The sequence below is a fragment of the Channa argus genome, chromosome 8 (genome assembly GCF_033026475.1).
Source record: "Channa argus isolate prfri chromosome 8, Channa argus male v1.0, whole genome shotgun sequence".
Classification (NCBI taxonomy): domain Eukaryota; kingdom Metazoa; phylum Chordata; class Actinopteri; order Anabantiformes; family Channidae; genus Channa; species Channa argus.
The window spans coordinates 13,264,084-13,281,213 of record NC_090204.1 but is presented as its reverse complement, the minus strand read 5'-3'; the positions used below and the strand labels follow the sequence as shown (position 1 = coordinate 13,281,213).

The 17,130-nt window shown below is 38.8% G+C and overlaps 1 protein-coding gene across 6 annotated transcripts in view; it reads right to left on the bottom strand.

The window, feature by feature from the left end:
- negr1 (neuronal growth regulator 1) overlaps positions 1–17,130 on the bottom strand; it is a 156,110-nt gene that overhangs the window by 26,074 nt on the left and 112,906 nt on the right. For 2 of the 6 annotated variants that reach the window (XM_067513239.1, XM_067513236.1), the window contains exons 6-7: positions 16,146–16,294; positions 4,913–4,954 (exon numbers count right to left, since the gene is read on the bottom strand). In XM_067513239.1, coding sequence (XP_067369340.1) covers positions 4,913–4,954; positions 16,146–16,294 — 191 coding nt within the window. Of the gene's footprint in view, positions 1–3,342; positions 4,297–4,330; positions 4,498–4,912; positions 4,955–16,145; positions 16,295–17,130 lie in introns of those variants that run through there. The other 4 variants (XM_067513242.1, XM_067513240.1, XM_067513241.1 and 1 more) reach the window with 3 other exon arrangements.

The following is a 17,130-nucleotide window of genomic DNA, read 5'->3' as shown; positions in this document are numbered from 1 at the left end:
CAGCATTTTGAATTAAAAGTTAACAATTATCAAAAGGTTGCACTATCATGGACGTCTCATCACACACATCTGTGTTTTATGGCCTAGTCCAGGGTATGACACAAAAACTGACTCATAAATCTTGTCCTTCTATTGCCTTCATTCTGGGGTGAGTGGAGGGTCAGATAAATGCCACACATGTCCGGCTTCTAAGATACATGACAACAATAGTGTTACCTCCCCTGTAATTAGTTCTAAATATACCAGATATCAAAAATATAAAACAGTGTCTAAAAATGACAGTGACAGTGTGTGTTGATCATCATTACTTTGCAACATTCAGGCTGTTTAATGCTGTTTATTTCGGAGTTAACATGGCACATGGGAATCAAAGTCACACACGTTATGTATAATGCATGTGATATTCCTTAAACCAGTAGCACTGTACATTATGGCTGAAGTACAATGTTAAGAACATATTTTTGCTGCTGTCAAGTGAATTGCCGAAATAAACTGAAGCGTAAGCCTGTGGGAGCATATGCTATTATCACAGATCTAAATTTCATTGGATGACAGGTTGGCACCAAGCCAGCTGCTTTGGATTATTTGAAGGTTTAAGTTTACGTAAATAAATACAAATCCATATGCTGAAGATAACACAAGCTTAAGACGAGTATTGTCAACAAAATATGGTATGTTACCATTTCCTGTATAAGCAGTGTAAATTTCCATGTGCAAGTGATAAAAACAATCAAGCAGCAGTGGCAGATGGTTTCTAATTCTGTCTGTTGTTTCCTGACGTGATACATCATAAAGAACATAAAGTTATTTCTTTCCATGCTAAAACAGTCGTGTTTGAAAGTTAGTAGCCTTTATGTTCTATGTTTTTTTGTGTAAAAGTCATCATGATTCGTTTGTAGAACCACCTTGAGCAGCAAAAAGAAATGGTTTCCTGTATGACTTTATCAGTCTCTCACATTGTTGTGGAGGAATTCTGGCCCATTCTTCTTCACATCATTGCTTCAGTTTATTGAGTTTTTTCAGCATTCACTCATGCGCAGCTCTCTTAAGGTTCCACTACATCATTTCAATTGGGTTGAGGTCTGGACTTTTACAGGACCCTTCCAAAACCTTAATTCTTTGAGTGTTCAGTCATTTGGATGTAGATTTACTGGTCTGCTTTATATCATTGTCCAATTGCATGACCCAAATTGGACGAAGTTTTAGCTGTCAGACAGATGGCCTCACATTTGCATCTAGAACACTAAGATATAGAAATAAGTTCATGGTTGACTTAATGACTGTGATGTGTCCAGGTCTGGCTGCAAAACAAAACCAATTCATCGCCCCTCCAATGCCATGCTTGGCAGCAGTGTTTCTGCTGAAATGTTGTCTTTGGTTTTCACCAAACATGGTGCAGAGCATTATAGTCAAAAAACCCCACTTTGGTTTCATCTGTCTATAGGACATTGTTCCAGAAGTCTTGTGGTTTGTTCCGATGCAGTTTTGCGAACCTCAGTCATGCTTTCATGTTCTTTTTAGACAGAAGAGGCTTTCTCCTCACTTCTGAACAAACTGTACTTGTCCAGTCTTCTTCTAATTGTCATGGACTTTAACATTTAACATGCTCAGTGAGGGTCTGAGATGTAGCTCTTAATTTTTACTTTCTTTCTTCTGGATTCCTCTTAGCATTGCAATCTGACCATGGGGTCAGTGTGTTGGGAAGTACACTCCTGGGCAACTGTCTTGAATGCTTTCAACTTGTGAATCATCTTTCTCACTGTAAAACAATGAAGTCCAAATTGTTTGGAAATAGTTTTATGTGCAGCAATAATTGCTTCACTAAAACCATCGCTTATGTCTTTCCTTCTTGGCAGTGTGTTAACACGGACCTGAACGTTCCAGACCAGCAAACTGCCAAAACTTTTGCTTTTAGAGAGGTCTGCCGACCTGCTGATGTTAAGCAGCTCCTGCCTGCAACTTACCCTCCAAATCAGATGAAAGCAGTAAGGTGGTAAAAAAAAGTTTTATTTTGTTGTTTGTCTCAGGTTGTATTTGCTTAATACAGAGGACCACTGTAATCAGATGATTTTTATTGTTCTTGTACCCAAAATAACAAATTTAAAGAGGGGATACCAAATTTTGAACATGACTGTATATTTATTTAATGTACACAAGAGTGGTATCAATGTCATAATTGCCTAAAGTATACTACTTTTACTAATATTAGAAAGAATAATCATGAATGAGTAAAATCATATTAATTTCAGTTCATGAATAAACTTTACAGATCATGTTCGTCACAGTCACCGATGTGCCAGGATGGTGTTGACAATGGTGAGTGTGACAGCACTGGTTGACTGGGAATGGGATGGGGGAGTCCCAGGGGCTGCAGTTGTGTGTGTTAGCAGCAAATAAAGTAAAAGCGTGAAGCCATGGGTCTTGCACAGAGCTGGTGGCTGAATGCATGTCCATCTGTGACAGTTGATCACTAACTGAGTGGGATGGGTTAACCAGGACAGTGGTCATCATGTCCATCTTCCCTCTCTCTCTGCCTCCAGACTGTCCAGTTCCAGCCTGACCACAGAGCTGGCCTTCTTTCCCAGTTTGCTGGGCTGGCTGGCATCATCAGCAGTGATGCCGCCTCCCAACACACTATAGCCAAGAACTGACTTTCAGAAGCCTCTTGGACAAACTGAAAGATATCTGCTTTCTGCTCGAACAATGCATGAACAAGGCGTTTTATATATATATATATATATATATATATATATATATATATATATATATATATATATATATATATATATATATATATATATATATATATATATATATATATATATATATATATATATATATATATATATATATATATATATATATATATATATATGTATGTGTGTGTGTGTGTGTGTGTGTGTGTGTTGTTTTTTTTAAACTATAATTTTGTAATTTGGAGCTTATATGTAAGTAACTTTCTCTTTTGAATGACAAATGGAACAGAGGGCTTCCTCCTATGACTCTTCAACTCTGTTGTTTTGTTGATAAATGGCTGTTGACACAACTTATTGTGTCAGTGATGTGATGACCATTGATGTCAGTATTGCAGAGTATTCAAAAATAAATATCAGATTTTCTTTATGTATATATAGTACAGTTTGTCATATATTGTACCATCATCTTCAAAAATTGCAATTTGTTTTCATAAATCAAACTAAATATCTAAATATCACTATTACCATCTGTATATGTTGTTCTCTATTGTACTTTGAAATTAAAGAAGAACAGCCACAGCAAGGTTAGAAAAAAAAAACAATAACTGATGGTGACCATTTGTTGTTTGATTTATTTTATTTGCTAATTTCCCCGTGATCAATTAACTAAAATATGCACTTACTTCAAATTTCTTATCTCACTGATGCTTTTATCTTACAGAGTAATATGTATTTCCTTATTTTAAGAGCACATCTTCCCAAACTCATTCACAGTGGAAATAAAAAAGATGTTAGCATGTTAAAACTAATTATTAAAGTTGATTTAACAATGTTAGGGACGAAGAGCTATTTGCAGGGACCTAAAATAATTCCCATTGCCAAGCCATTTAGTGAGGGCGGCATCAAAAAATTAACTTCAAATACAACGTGGAACAAAACAAGAACAGTGGGTCGCAAAGTAAGTTTATCTACACAATTGAAACCACTGGTGTTCCTTTGGACCATGAAATTGTCATTTGTTCTGCAAGTGTTATATCAAATGAGAGTTCAGGGCCATGCCAGTACTGTTCATTGCTGCTGAGCTTATTTTAACTTGTTATCTGACAGAATCTCCATGGATAATTATATCTGGCTCAGACAGACAGGTAGAAAATGCAGCGAGCACGTGCTAATCCAGTCCTGTGACTCAATAAAAATGCAAGAGAAAGACAATGGTGAGCTGAATGAAAAGCGACCAAGATGCTTAGCAGATTGAATATGACACTCAAGTGATTACAAGATGTACTCCAAGTCCAGGTGATTTCGAACATTTGAATATTTGACCATGTTTTAATTTCAGTACCTGTCTCTGTGCACGTTTCTGTGCGCGTGAACAGCATTAGGCAAAAATAATATAACGAGCATGAGAGATTACATTCTGAGACTTGCTTAAAACCATTAGCCAGGCAGAAACGACGAACAGAGGGGATTACTCTGTGTAGGAATGTGGAAGCGGCAGAAAACATTTGGGGGGGCAACGGGGACACTGACAGTGTAGCACTGGCAACAGCACTAGCAGGAGTTCAGGTTAAAGAGGGTGGCAGAGTGCCAACTGATTGTTCTGGAAAGAGGAAAGAACAGAGAGAAATCAGAGAAGGGATATAGGAAGATTAAGATGCAAAAAGAGAAAGACAGAGACAGAAAGGGAGTGATAATAGTACAAAGACAAAAGAAATTCCATCTTGCAAACAACAAACTATGGGCCTTTGCCACCAACAGCGTCCTGCCTTTGATGTATTGGTGTTGTGTTGTGGTGTTGGTGCTGAGAAAGCCAGAAAGAAGAAGAAGAAGAAGAAGAAGAAGCCATCAGCCATTATGAGAAGCATCAGACCCAGAGGCATATGGAACAGCCACTTTGATGATGCTACAGTTTGCTCCACGTGGGGGTGGTGGTGGAGAGGTAACGTTTAATGAAAGGAAAAGGGCAGGGTGGCAATGAAACAGGCTGCAGGAAGTGTATGTAGCCAGGCTATAGAAGCCAACCCAAATTTACAAAAACAACGGAAAAAGGCAAACCAAATAAATTAAATGACACATAATGAAGCTGTCCACCCAGAAGGCATTCCAGCCAGCCAATTTAAATAAATCAAGATGGAATAGAGGATTTCAGCTCAGGTTAGTATGAGGCAGCGGACCTCAGTGCTGATCTGGTGTACAGCATGGTGACATATACTGACCTGGGCTTGAGACAGCAATAGTGGTGGTGGGTTCAATAATTGCTACAGGGAAGGAGAGGGGGAAAGAGGGAGAGGAAGGGAAAGAGGACATTCATGTATTATTAACAGAATGGAGACGTAAAATAAAAAAGAAAAATGCATGCAAGGACAAAAGGACAGGGAATGAAGACAACTCCTCTCCATGCATTAAAGACTGGTGTCTCATGGCAAGATGCATCTACACATGCTCATAAACAAGTCCTTTTATCCCCCAGTTGCCTTGGATTTGTATGGGCTACTGCTAGGACATAAAAACGACGGGGACCTTGGAACTGGGGCCTGAAGGTTTTTTTTGATTGGGTGAAAAACTTTCATAACACTTTTAAGCAGATGCTTAACAACTGGCCATTTCCCTCCTTGATGGTGCAAGAACACAACATGCACAGTTAGCAAGCATAATTTCATCTACACCTGCTGGGTAGTCCCTAAATCACATCAGTTTAATTTTATTTCCCCTCTCCACAGACTATAGCACAGTTTTTCACATTGTGTCCTTTTAGGTTGTACAAATCAGCGAAAGAACAAGATAAAAAAGGGAACTTTCGGTCAGTCTTTGATGCCTCAGAGGAGGGAACTCAGAGTCCCAATCTGATTACCTTATGAACTCATTTTAAGCTGAGCCACTGGTGGCATTTTGGAGATGGAATAACGTCCACAAATGTTGAGTCTAGTGTGTAAAAATACTGGAGCGTGTCCACCAAAGGACAGCGGTAAACACATCTTTACTTTTGGAAAGTATGTGTAAAATGTCACAGAGTAAATCTTCAACTTAGTCACTTTTTGTAAAAACAGCTTGTGCAGAATTTATTGTAAAGAGAATAAAGCTTTGTGTATAATAGCTGAAAAGCTGATGACAGATGCAAATAGGTACAGGTAATGAAGTGACAAGTCATTTTTACATACTGTAGCCAAATAAGACAATTTGGTATTAAAAACTATGTGATTCCGGATTTTCATAACTCACATATAAAGCCATACTTTGCTGTGCAGCATACATTTTTTCGTGCTTCTTTGGTATAAATATATTACTGTAATGTAAACATTACTGCACATTTGATCTAAAGTTTGAGACAAATAAATAAATAACATGGCTTTCTGTTGGGTAAACAAGCACTTAATTTGAGATAAGCTGTGACCAGCTCTGCACAGTGACTCACTCGGGAGCAGGATCTGGGATGCGTGGCAAAGCAAAGCAGTTTTTTACAGTGAAAGCTCAACTCAAAGTGACGCAGTGGTCGGCTCATAGGGTTTCCTCAGCTTTGAGTTTTTGCCGTACAAACAGCGCAACTTATACGTGGAGCTGAAAAACTATACTCCTCACAAAGGTATAGGCCACCTGCTTTCCAGAAGGCTGCGTGGCCGAGGAGGAGCTTATCTGTCACAAGGGGAAAGCACGGCAGCCATGATTTCACCTAACACACATTTACACGCAAAAGGAGGTACTACTTTGTGTTGTTGCAATGGGCTGCTGTATCTAGGCCATGCAACAGTGCAGAAGCCTACTTATTCTCTCTATTTTAATCCATTCACATGGATACTCGATATGGCCATAGCAATTGTGGGGGAAAAGGAAGCGCACAGACTTCCACATTACATGCTCAATCTGTGGTCTCTGTGTTGCTGTTCATAAGGACTCTGTAATGACCGTGTTGCTGTTTAACAGGCTACTGTTATGCCAACAACAATAAAACATTTGCTTTCAGTTGATTTCATCATTTGATTTGAAAGGGAAATTGCAGAAATCTGTATTCATACGTGAAAATGATATGCCTTTTCCCTCAGTATACTGGTGGAGTAATGGGCGAATACATCTTTTCTTCCACAAATGTTTCCACTTTAAATACTCCTGGGGGAGCCGATATGGGGAGACCGTTTCTTTTTAGTTCCTTCTTCAAACAGGCAGGGGGGTGCTATCTGATTAATACTTGAGCATGAATTCACCAGTGAGTCATTTCATGAACCCTCAGACACTTCTCTATAACTGCAGAACATATCTTTTGACATGCAATCTCTCCTTTATACAGTAAATGCATTACTCCACGTACTCTATATAGCAGTCAACCTCTCGCATAGTCTTCAACCTTGCAAGAAAAAAACAAACATTTGTTTTCACAGCTATGACATTTCATGGGTTGTTTCGCTCTGTAGATGTGATAATGCTGAAAATCTATGTGACATTATTTGTAGGAACCATCACAAGCCCATACTAAGCCTAATAAAGAGTGATACTAAAGCTGCCACCATTTACATCACATTATATAAGGTCTCTGAACTCAGACAGCTACAGCATGTGGACCTGCTGGAGTTTGTACGGACATGAAGTGTTTAAAGTTACAGTTTTAAACTGAAATCTAAACAAATACAGAGGTGTAAACCCAGGTTTCTATGGTGACTGCAGCGCAAAAAGGATAGAGGTCCCATCATTTTTTTCACAACTGAGGGGTAAGAATTTAAGAGGGGTTCATTGATTTGACAATATACCTCAAAAGGTGCCGATAGCGGCTGGTAGCCATTGCTAGCTAATTTGATCAAATGTTGCTGCTTTGTTTTTCTAGACTAAACTTCTGCTGCAACTATCCCTTAGAATTATATTCTAATGTTTCCTTTGCTCGGCACAAGTAGGTAAATGAAAATATTCAAAACATAAACTACTTGTGTACATTCTTTGTATATATTTTTTTAATGCCACACCAATTACAATCTACTACATGCATAGTATCACACAATATTGTTAGGCTTACTGTCATGTACGCCTCCTCCTGTTTTGAATTACCCCGTTCCGTTTCACCATCACAGTCGTCTGTGCGTGTTTGTGTTGCTACAAAGCTTTCATCTGTGTTGTGTGGAAGAAAGCACTCTCGAACTGCCAAAAAGTGTGTTATTTGTGACACAATGAAATAAACAATAGAGCGTAATACGAAATGACAGATGTTTTTCTACCATCACGTGATTTTTATTGTCATATTGCACCGACCTAGACAAAGAAAGTTAATGTTGTACAGACTATAAAGCTCACATTGACAAATTTGTGATTTGGGAATTGGGCTTTATAATTAAAAGTCTATAAATATAAGTCAACAATAATGATTAAGAAGTCTAAGAAATACTTGCAACAATGCAGTCATTTTCATACTATTTTCCAAATTCTAAGTCTTTTAGCACTTCCTATGGGACTAGGTTTGACAAGGTTGTTTCAAAGAAACTTTCCAGTCGTAACACAGCAGGATTCAAGTTCATCTTCCCTGCTCCATTTAAGTCCAATATCACATTTAGCTCATGATTCTTTGTGTGGACTGTTCAGCTACTTTTAAAACATTTTCCTCACTTACAGTATGTCACCATGATGATTAAAAAAATTGGTGTTAAAGGCTGTTTTAACTTGTGAGTCAGCTAATTAGTTATTCATTTTATGTCATTTTTATTGCTGCCCAGAGGGTATATCATCCCGTGGGCATCCACTGGGCTCAGTCATGCAGGAATGGACGTCGCTAGCACTGTATCAGGCCTCCTACAGGAGTCGGTGAGGGTGGGTGGGGAGTGGGTGGGTACAAAGTCCATTGCCCGCAGGGCTGCAGGATGAACAGTTGGCTACAGCACCAAACATTTCCTCATTGCAGTGTGACTGGAAAATGTTAATGGCTTTTCTGATTGCCTAAATATGGAAATGCAGGCATTCAAATGATAGGTAAATGGTGCAACGCTGTAAGGGGGCTTTTGGGGAAGAGAAACAACCTCACCATGTTCAATTTATTTAGCTTATTTTCATGTGAGTACTTGAAAATTAAAACACATCACCACCAGGTCAAAAAATTCCATTGTGTTTATCTTAACAGTTTTCTAAACAGCTGAATTTTGGCATGATACACATTGTTTTATGACCAATGCAGACAAATGAATGGCTTTACACAGATACAAATACTCTAGGTAAAATAGGCTGCACTGCCTTCAAATCCCCACATGGCTTCGGAAATATTTTCCTGCATTTAAAACTGTTTTCACACACCCGCATTTGTGTCCCATTTCAGATTTCACCTTTACCTCCCATTTTGCCACATTTCTGCTCCATGATTCAGCTACAATCACACGGTGTGGGAACAAACAACATTATCAACAACAATGGCAGATGAGGAGACATGCCGAAATGACACAGACACATGCGGTGATTGATAAGCGTGACAAACAAACACGACGTTCATTAACCAACTAGCCAGCAATGTCTCTCCTGCCTGAGGGAGGCTGAGCAGGAGAGAGGGAGAGGGAGAGAGACAGAAACTAGAAAGTCTTTTCTCCCTCATCAGTCTCTTCCGATTACTGCTCAGATGGGGGAGGTGGGGAGTGGTGAAAGCAGGAAATGAAGGCAGAGGTATAGGCAGAGAAAATCTCCTCCAGGGCTAAGCCGAGGTGGGCTGGGGGATAAGAGCTTGACCAATTAAGCTGGAGGACTCCTCAGAAAATTGAAGTGAACAGCCTCAGTCTTTTCATCAAAGTTCACTTCCATCTAGCACATGAAATGGGATGTTGAAATAGGCATTGCCAGTTTGGTGACTGTTACACCTCAGCAAAAACCATAGGGTGTGTGAGAGTATGGAGTATATTCTGTATAATGTACACATGAGTACAAGCAGGGGAAACTGTAAGAAATTAAACCTATGATGACTGCTCCTGTACATAAAAAACAATAAACGTTGTGATTCTTTATTCATCTTAAGTGATTCACCGAAAATAGTCTATAGCTTTAATTAAAGAATAACTGTTCCAAACTGAATCTCTTTATGATCTCCAGGAACTTCACTAAGTCTACAGACAACCCCACTTTGTATCTCATGTATACAGTTTTACCACTATATCAAAGTGAAAGAGCTAAAAATAAATACCCAGTAATATTTGAAAACCTCCTACAGTTGTTAAACAACATTAGCCATTGTTCTTCAGGAAATTACATACTTTACTATGAGATCAGGACAAGCTGTGGGTAAATGTGCTCAGTCCGTAACAATCGGTGTGTTCATACTGAAGCGAACCCCAGTCTTGTCTGTGTTGTTGCTCTCTGACACTGCAGAGGAGGCACACAGGAGGGAGGCTATTGAGGAAAGGAAAGCCAAATGTGTGTAATACAGTTATTATTATCAATGGCTTTGGAGGGAGGTGGAAAGAAGAGTAATTTGGCCTAGGCTCCTGTGACTCATCAACAGCAAAATATTAATCAAGTTATGACTTCATTGCACTGTGTGGATTTGTAAAATAATGCAAAGTCTAATATGGGAACATTCTAGACACCGATTTTATATATATATGTGTGTGTATGTGTGTGTGTGTGTGTGTGTATATATATATATATACACACACACACACACACACACAACAATAAAATACATACAATACAATACAAATAATAATTCGTTAATGATGTTGCTTTAGTGAACAGCTAACCTACCATATTATGGTAATTCATATTCTTTTGCACATTTGCAAAACCAACAGTAATTGTACATAATGTTTGGAGACACACATTTGAAACACCCTAACAAACAGTTTCAGACAATTCAGTGTATGATTATGTATAATGGTGTGTTTGAACTGTTCCTATATAGTTTAACAATAGTTTGGACACAACCCTGGGGTGGTAACACACCACACGTCAAAGAAATAGCACAGACGAAGATAAACTGATGCCTTGATGCCTTGGGCCAACAATTGGTGCTACAACACGCCACAAAGATGAGAGCAAATGAGCACGTAGCGCTGCACAGTCTGCACTTGCATTAGAGGAGGTGAAAGTGGGAGACTTGGGACCATGGACATACAAACTGTAAACAAAGCCGAGCTGGCTTACCATTTTCACACCACTCTGGCTCACCACAAATGGTTTAGAACAGCTTCATATGTCGGACAAGAAGTTACAACAACATTACTGGTTGTGCTGGCATTTTTCGTAGTGGCCTCTCTTCTCGTGAACTGATTCACTAAGCCAAACAGCCAATCAGACTCTTCTTACTTACCAATGGGCAGACACCAAACATCGCTGATTCATCGAATCAGCCAAAAAGCCGATGATGGGGGAGTCAATACCATCAACAGTGCTGGACAAACCACAAAGATAAGCTGACGGATGCTCCCCGACAGCTCTGGTTCATCAATTAAACACAAATATTCCATTTGTAAAATTGTAGAGAATGTCTCCCAAGTTATCTTCAGAGTATTTTCATACCAGTGTTCAAGCCAATTAACTAGTTGCATGACATATTTATAACTAAATGATTGTTTATAAGTGCAAGCAATTATGACAAGTGCTTTTGCACTGTATTTGTTCAATCACTGATGACACTTGGTAGTATGTCGTTCAAAAAGCAATCGGTTACAAAAAATGATTTGTCCACACACCAACACACAGACACTTACACACCTCCCACAATAGATAAAAAGACTGTATGCTTTCTTTCAGCTTTAAAGAACCCAGTTTGTATTTGACCACAGTTTTTAACACACAGCTTGAAGTGGCACTTGTCTAAAAGGGATCAAAATCCTTGACTAATGGTTTAATAGCACAGAAACCCACATGGTCAAACATAACCGGGAGGACTGAATAGCTGCAACTACCTCAGAACAAAGAGAGGACGTGGCCACTGAGTTCTTTTCTAAAATACATAAATTAGTCTGAACCTACCATGTCGACATGTGCCCACAAACCAAATTCAATTTAAGTTTTTCATGTCTGTTTGATATGAAACAGAACCCCAGCTAGCTGTTTTCCAAATAGATGCTTTGGGTAGAAAGGCAAATGTGTTTACTTTCTCTGGGAAAAGGCTTTGCAGAGTCACAGTTCATCTCATCAGCGATAATGGAAAGCCTTTTCCTGGACTAATTCAAAGTGACTCTGTTATGTTAAGACAAAAAGGATTTGTACCTCTGAAAAATAAGAACCTCTCAACTTCAGAATCTTGACAGGAGACTAATGAAACAGAGCCCTGAATTTGGTTCATATTTTATCTTTCTCTCACAGTTGTTTTATTTCAAGAAGATGTTTTTTTAAAAAAAGGTGACCACCACTTTACTTTTTAACTCATGCAAAGATACAGTACTAAACCTCTCTGTGTAATGGAAACAACTAAAGAAAGTTCCAAATGCAGTATGCACAGTACATACTCGTTTTCTTCCCTGCAAACCACTCAGGTTGTTTTGCTGCTTAAAATTACCGTATGATGCTCTATCAAGTATGCGTGCCCCTTTCCATCTCACTCATCAATAGCTATTGATTGATTCTAAAATAGCAATTCAAAGTGACCCATGGTGAAATCTAACCTCTGGGTTTTTTTTATTTGCCTCAACGTAGCTGCGAGAGTGCGCTGCGGTGATTGCTTGCCATTTCTCATTAAGAGCAACAGCAGAATTGGCCTTTCTTCCATTAGTAGAGATCAAGAGAGAAAAAGGGGAACGAAAAGAGACTGTGTGTGAGTGAGAGAAAGAGAATAACAGAGAGAAAGAATAAGACCCAAGGGGGAGAGAGGACAAAAGAGTGTGAAAGTAAGAACGTGAGATAAGAGAATCAGATAGACAAAGCCATGATGGAAAGACAGACAAAGAGATAAAGAGCAGGAATGGAAGAAAGAGAAGTTGAGGGTGGCAGCACAGGAAGCTGCCTCCTCTGTCTATTCTGAGGGTTTCTTTGCTACTCTGCCTTTGAGGCCTCGCTAGTGTCACATTAAGATCATCCATTTGAGGATCTGAGACAAGTCTTTGATGTTCTCTGTGCATACACAAACAGGAGAGTGGTGTGCTCCTTTGACAATTGCCAACTCTACAGAAATATCCTTTTGTATTCGAAGTCTCTGGCCTGCTAGGGACAATGTTATCATCACAGGGTGCAGCGCAAGCTGGTGAATAATTTACTTCACCTGTTCATACTTCATCAGTGAATACATTAAATAGATTTCTTTTTTCACCCATATGCACTATACAGTAAAACGTTGAGGAAAATGTGTTCCAAGGTCCCCTCACTGTCAATACTTATTTAACTGCTTGCGGACATATAAGGTGGACAAAATAACAGAAATGTCTATGAAAGTAGGAATGTCAAATACTTATTAAGACATACAGTACAGGGCTTGTGCAGAACCATTGTCAAAATTCATAAGTGTCTCTTATTTAAAATAGGGCTGTCAATGTTATTGCAATAACACAATAACACAAATTCCTCTTTAGCGCCAATAACTGTCTTTACAAGGTTAACGCAGGCTCTGTGATGATGCCCGCTCAGTAGAAATGCTGACAGCATTTTATCTGTACTCGAAGAACTCAGGTCAACATATGTTTCACACATGTATTTTTAATTTGGTGAAAAAAAGAGCCATTCAAACAATAATTGCTGTGAAAGTGCTAAAACAGTTAGAGCATAATACAACTGTTTGTATTATGCCAACCATTTAGACTAAGTTATCACACAGGCCTAATTTCATTCCAGCAAGTTCTTCTAGATTCTTTAGTGGCCCTGACACCTGTATCTGCCCAGCAGTGAACCGGTGAAGAGAGGAAAACAGTGTATTAGTGAGTGATAGAGACTGATATTCTTCATTCAGCTTCACCCACTAATTAATATCAGCCCTGTTATTTATTGATTCCATATATGACTTTGCTGTTGTAGAAACAAATTAGTCTGTTAGTTTTCACTCAGTTGTCGATTAATTATGTTCATCAAGTCAGTTTTATATCTACACCGCAACCAAAATGTTAATCAACTGGGAAAAAAAGTAGTTTTAAAGATAGAAATAGACCTACAGATGTGAATGGAGAGGCTTTTGACCCTAAGAAGAATTAAAATATATTTAAAAGGTAGGACAGACATTTTTTTACTTGAAATATAAGAAGACTAGAACATAACTAATGTGTGCGATATGATCCAAAAGTCTCTGTACTACTTGTCTGCTAATTGACCAGCTGACAGACCTTGGCTTTTAACCACTACAATAAAAATAACCAATAAATGTTTGTTCTGTGTTCTTTGATCATTTCTATTAGGAGCATTCTTGGCATAACAGACCTATTGTACTTTGTTGATCAATGAATAACTTTAAACAGCCATCAGAATCAGCCATGTAACAGACTTGCTGTGCCGAATGTGAACTGTGCTGAGCTATTATGGCTGCCTATACTAATACAGTACTGACAAATAATAAAAAGATGAATGGTTCTAAACTTTTTTGTTTCCAAAGAAAATATAAAACAAGAACTACAGAAAATAAAATACCTACAGAAGAGAAATAATTGTCATTATTGTCGTGTTTATTGTTGCATTTAGGACAGGACCAGCAGGGTGTCCCGAAAACGCTTTGTAGCTATAACCTAAAACCTTGAGACAGCAATGTAGTGTGCAAAGACTTACACTTGCTAACTCTGATGAAGTACACCTTTACAAGTGAAGGAGTGAGTCAGCATGAGTCAGCACGAAAGGGAGAAAACCCAGGAGTGATATATATTTCATATTTAATTGTAAAGCAGGCTGCAAGTAAATGCATTGTCATGTAACAGCATCTGTAGTGAACAAAATGTCTCATGATATGTAAATGGTGTGAGCAACAAGGGTAACAATACGGCCAGCAAGCAGCAGACCCAAACTAAAAAGATCAGGGAGGAGGATGACCAGCTCAATGAGCACAAAAAGCAGGAAAATGCACTCTTCAATCTATTCATCAGGACTGGTGTGTCAACCAGATAATGTGACACGCAAGCTTTGAAGAATTTAATGCTGCACTTAATCTGAAATTCAAAACTTCAGGGGCTGCATGCATCAACTACTTCACTGGGTTGAAAAATACAAAGTGCAGCTGAAAGTGTAAAAGAAATGGATACAGAAGCACATACAGTGTTGCTTTGCATACTGCATGCATTAGCCTGTGTGGATTAACAGGCTTCACCAGACTGAATCTAATGTACATACGGTACGTCAGTAAAGTTAAATCTTTTCAAGCCATGCTGCTCTTTGAGAACTTTTAACCTATTTTAAACTACCAAAACTGAAAATATAAAAATCTAACATAAAAGATTAAATAAAAAATAAAATACCAAAAAAATAATCATTACTAAATTCAAACTAATAAAAACACTAGTGGTACAAACTAAAAAGAAATTTAAATTAAAACTAGAAATATTATTAGCTAAAAAGTCTTAAAACTCTAATTACTCTAATACCATAATTCTGTTGGTACAGCATATAGTTCAAATGTACTACAGAGCTGTCAGAAGTTGGTATAATGTTCTATTGTGTGGAGGCTTTTTAAAGTCAAACCCATTTGAAAAGAGTAAAGGAGGATTCAGTAGACCTAAAAGTGCTTATGGGTCAAACATAAAAGCATATGCCCCTCTTTTTTCTGAATGATAGATCTCATAATTACTAGTTTTGTGGAGCTAATAATGTACAGTTTTTACATCGGCTATGTAACAGGCGTTTAGTCCAGCTTTGTATTACAGAGGTTCACACTGTGTCCCTAACGTCTCACCCACCCTGCGTAAAATGTCTGCAACACAGTGACATGAACGTGAACCCTTACCAGAATGCACAACCTACCTTGGGCTTGAACCTGCCAAGATGGGCAGTGATATGTGCCTGCACCTGCATTATCTTGATGTGTTTTTAGGTACCTTAATTCATATACTGTAAAAATGTTTTCTGATTCATTTACCATCATTCTACAGTCTATTATTGATGCACCACCAGTTTGTCCTGCCAAGTCTCGGGGCACTGTAAAAAGTATGAAAAGGCTCTCAGACCTCCATAGAATCTGAGTCATATTGCTGCTTGGCATTCAACTTAGCACAACTGACCTGTGTAGCTGCCTTTGTAAATGGAATGCTGTTGCCTCAAAGCTAAATTCCTTTTCCAGGTTGATGTTTTTGTCCATTACACAGGCAGACATATACTTTAAAAGAAGATACACACTAATACATATGAACAGGCTTTAAAATTGTTATATACAACCAACTATGCCCCAAACTGATGAGTAGGAAATCAGAAATCAATGAATATTACACTGGTGATATGTGGGCGACCCGTTGGAGCACCGAGTTCAAATTGGACTTCAATTTCAAGAATGTGGCAGGAAAAAAATAAAGCGTTCCGGCGGGAAAAAAAATCTCCCACGGACTTTCACAACACTTTCAGTCCTATGACCCTTCACCACAAGCAGGTAGAATGACAACTTACGAATGAGAGGCACACTGGCATTAGCCGTCCCCAGCTTGTTGGAGGCGACACATGTGTAGTTTCCATAACGATCCTCTGTCATGTTGGTCACTGTGAGGACTGATCTGGAGCTGAGGCTCTTGATGTCAATGCCCTGGCCCTTCATAATCCTGAAAACAGAGCACAATCCCAACAAATGAAGCTTTTATTTCTTGCTTACACACAAAGTGTTGGAGGACACGGCATGAGGCAAGGGCGGAACAAATGTTTGTCATTCTTTAGTGGATCTTCAGATTGTATAGTGCTTCATCACTCACTTCAACAGATCTATTTATCCCTTAGTCTGCTGCGTCTGCCCTGGAGAGACACTTTGAAGGACTGAGAGTAGAGAGAAATGAGGGAAACCAGCTGGGTGCCACTTGACATGTTGTTCATCGTTTAGTTGCAGGTGCGGGGGGATTATGATAAATTCTATTCAAGTTGTGCCTGTGAAATTGATGCATGTTTAATTGTTTACTTTTGTGGTTATGATGATCTTTAACAGCCTGTAGAGATTAAAATTTACTCTGTAATGACATATGCTGTAGATCCAGATTGTGGGATTGTTGTATATTACAGCCAAGTTTGTTTTCATCAGTGTGTTTTCTGTTACTGCTACAGTTTCACATTTGGCATTATAAACCTCTAGAGAGAAGACATGTCTCCCCCCAACTCTTGCTTGGCATGGGATGTTCTGAGGAGCACACCGAGTTGAAAAACTATGTGTAACCTTATGTCCAGCAAATATCCACAAATCTGTTGTTCCCTCTTCCACGGCGACTCCCTCAAATGTTAGCTCAATGCTCACTGATAATCTCACCAGGTGTCTTGGCTCTTCACTAGTTCAACATCAAACTAGTCAATGCTCCCCCTCTGTCAAAGTGAAATAACCCCCTCCCCCAGCTGTGCACGCAGACATAAACACTCACACACACTCATTCAAGATTGAAAGCAGCGACACATCAAG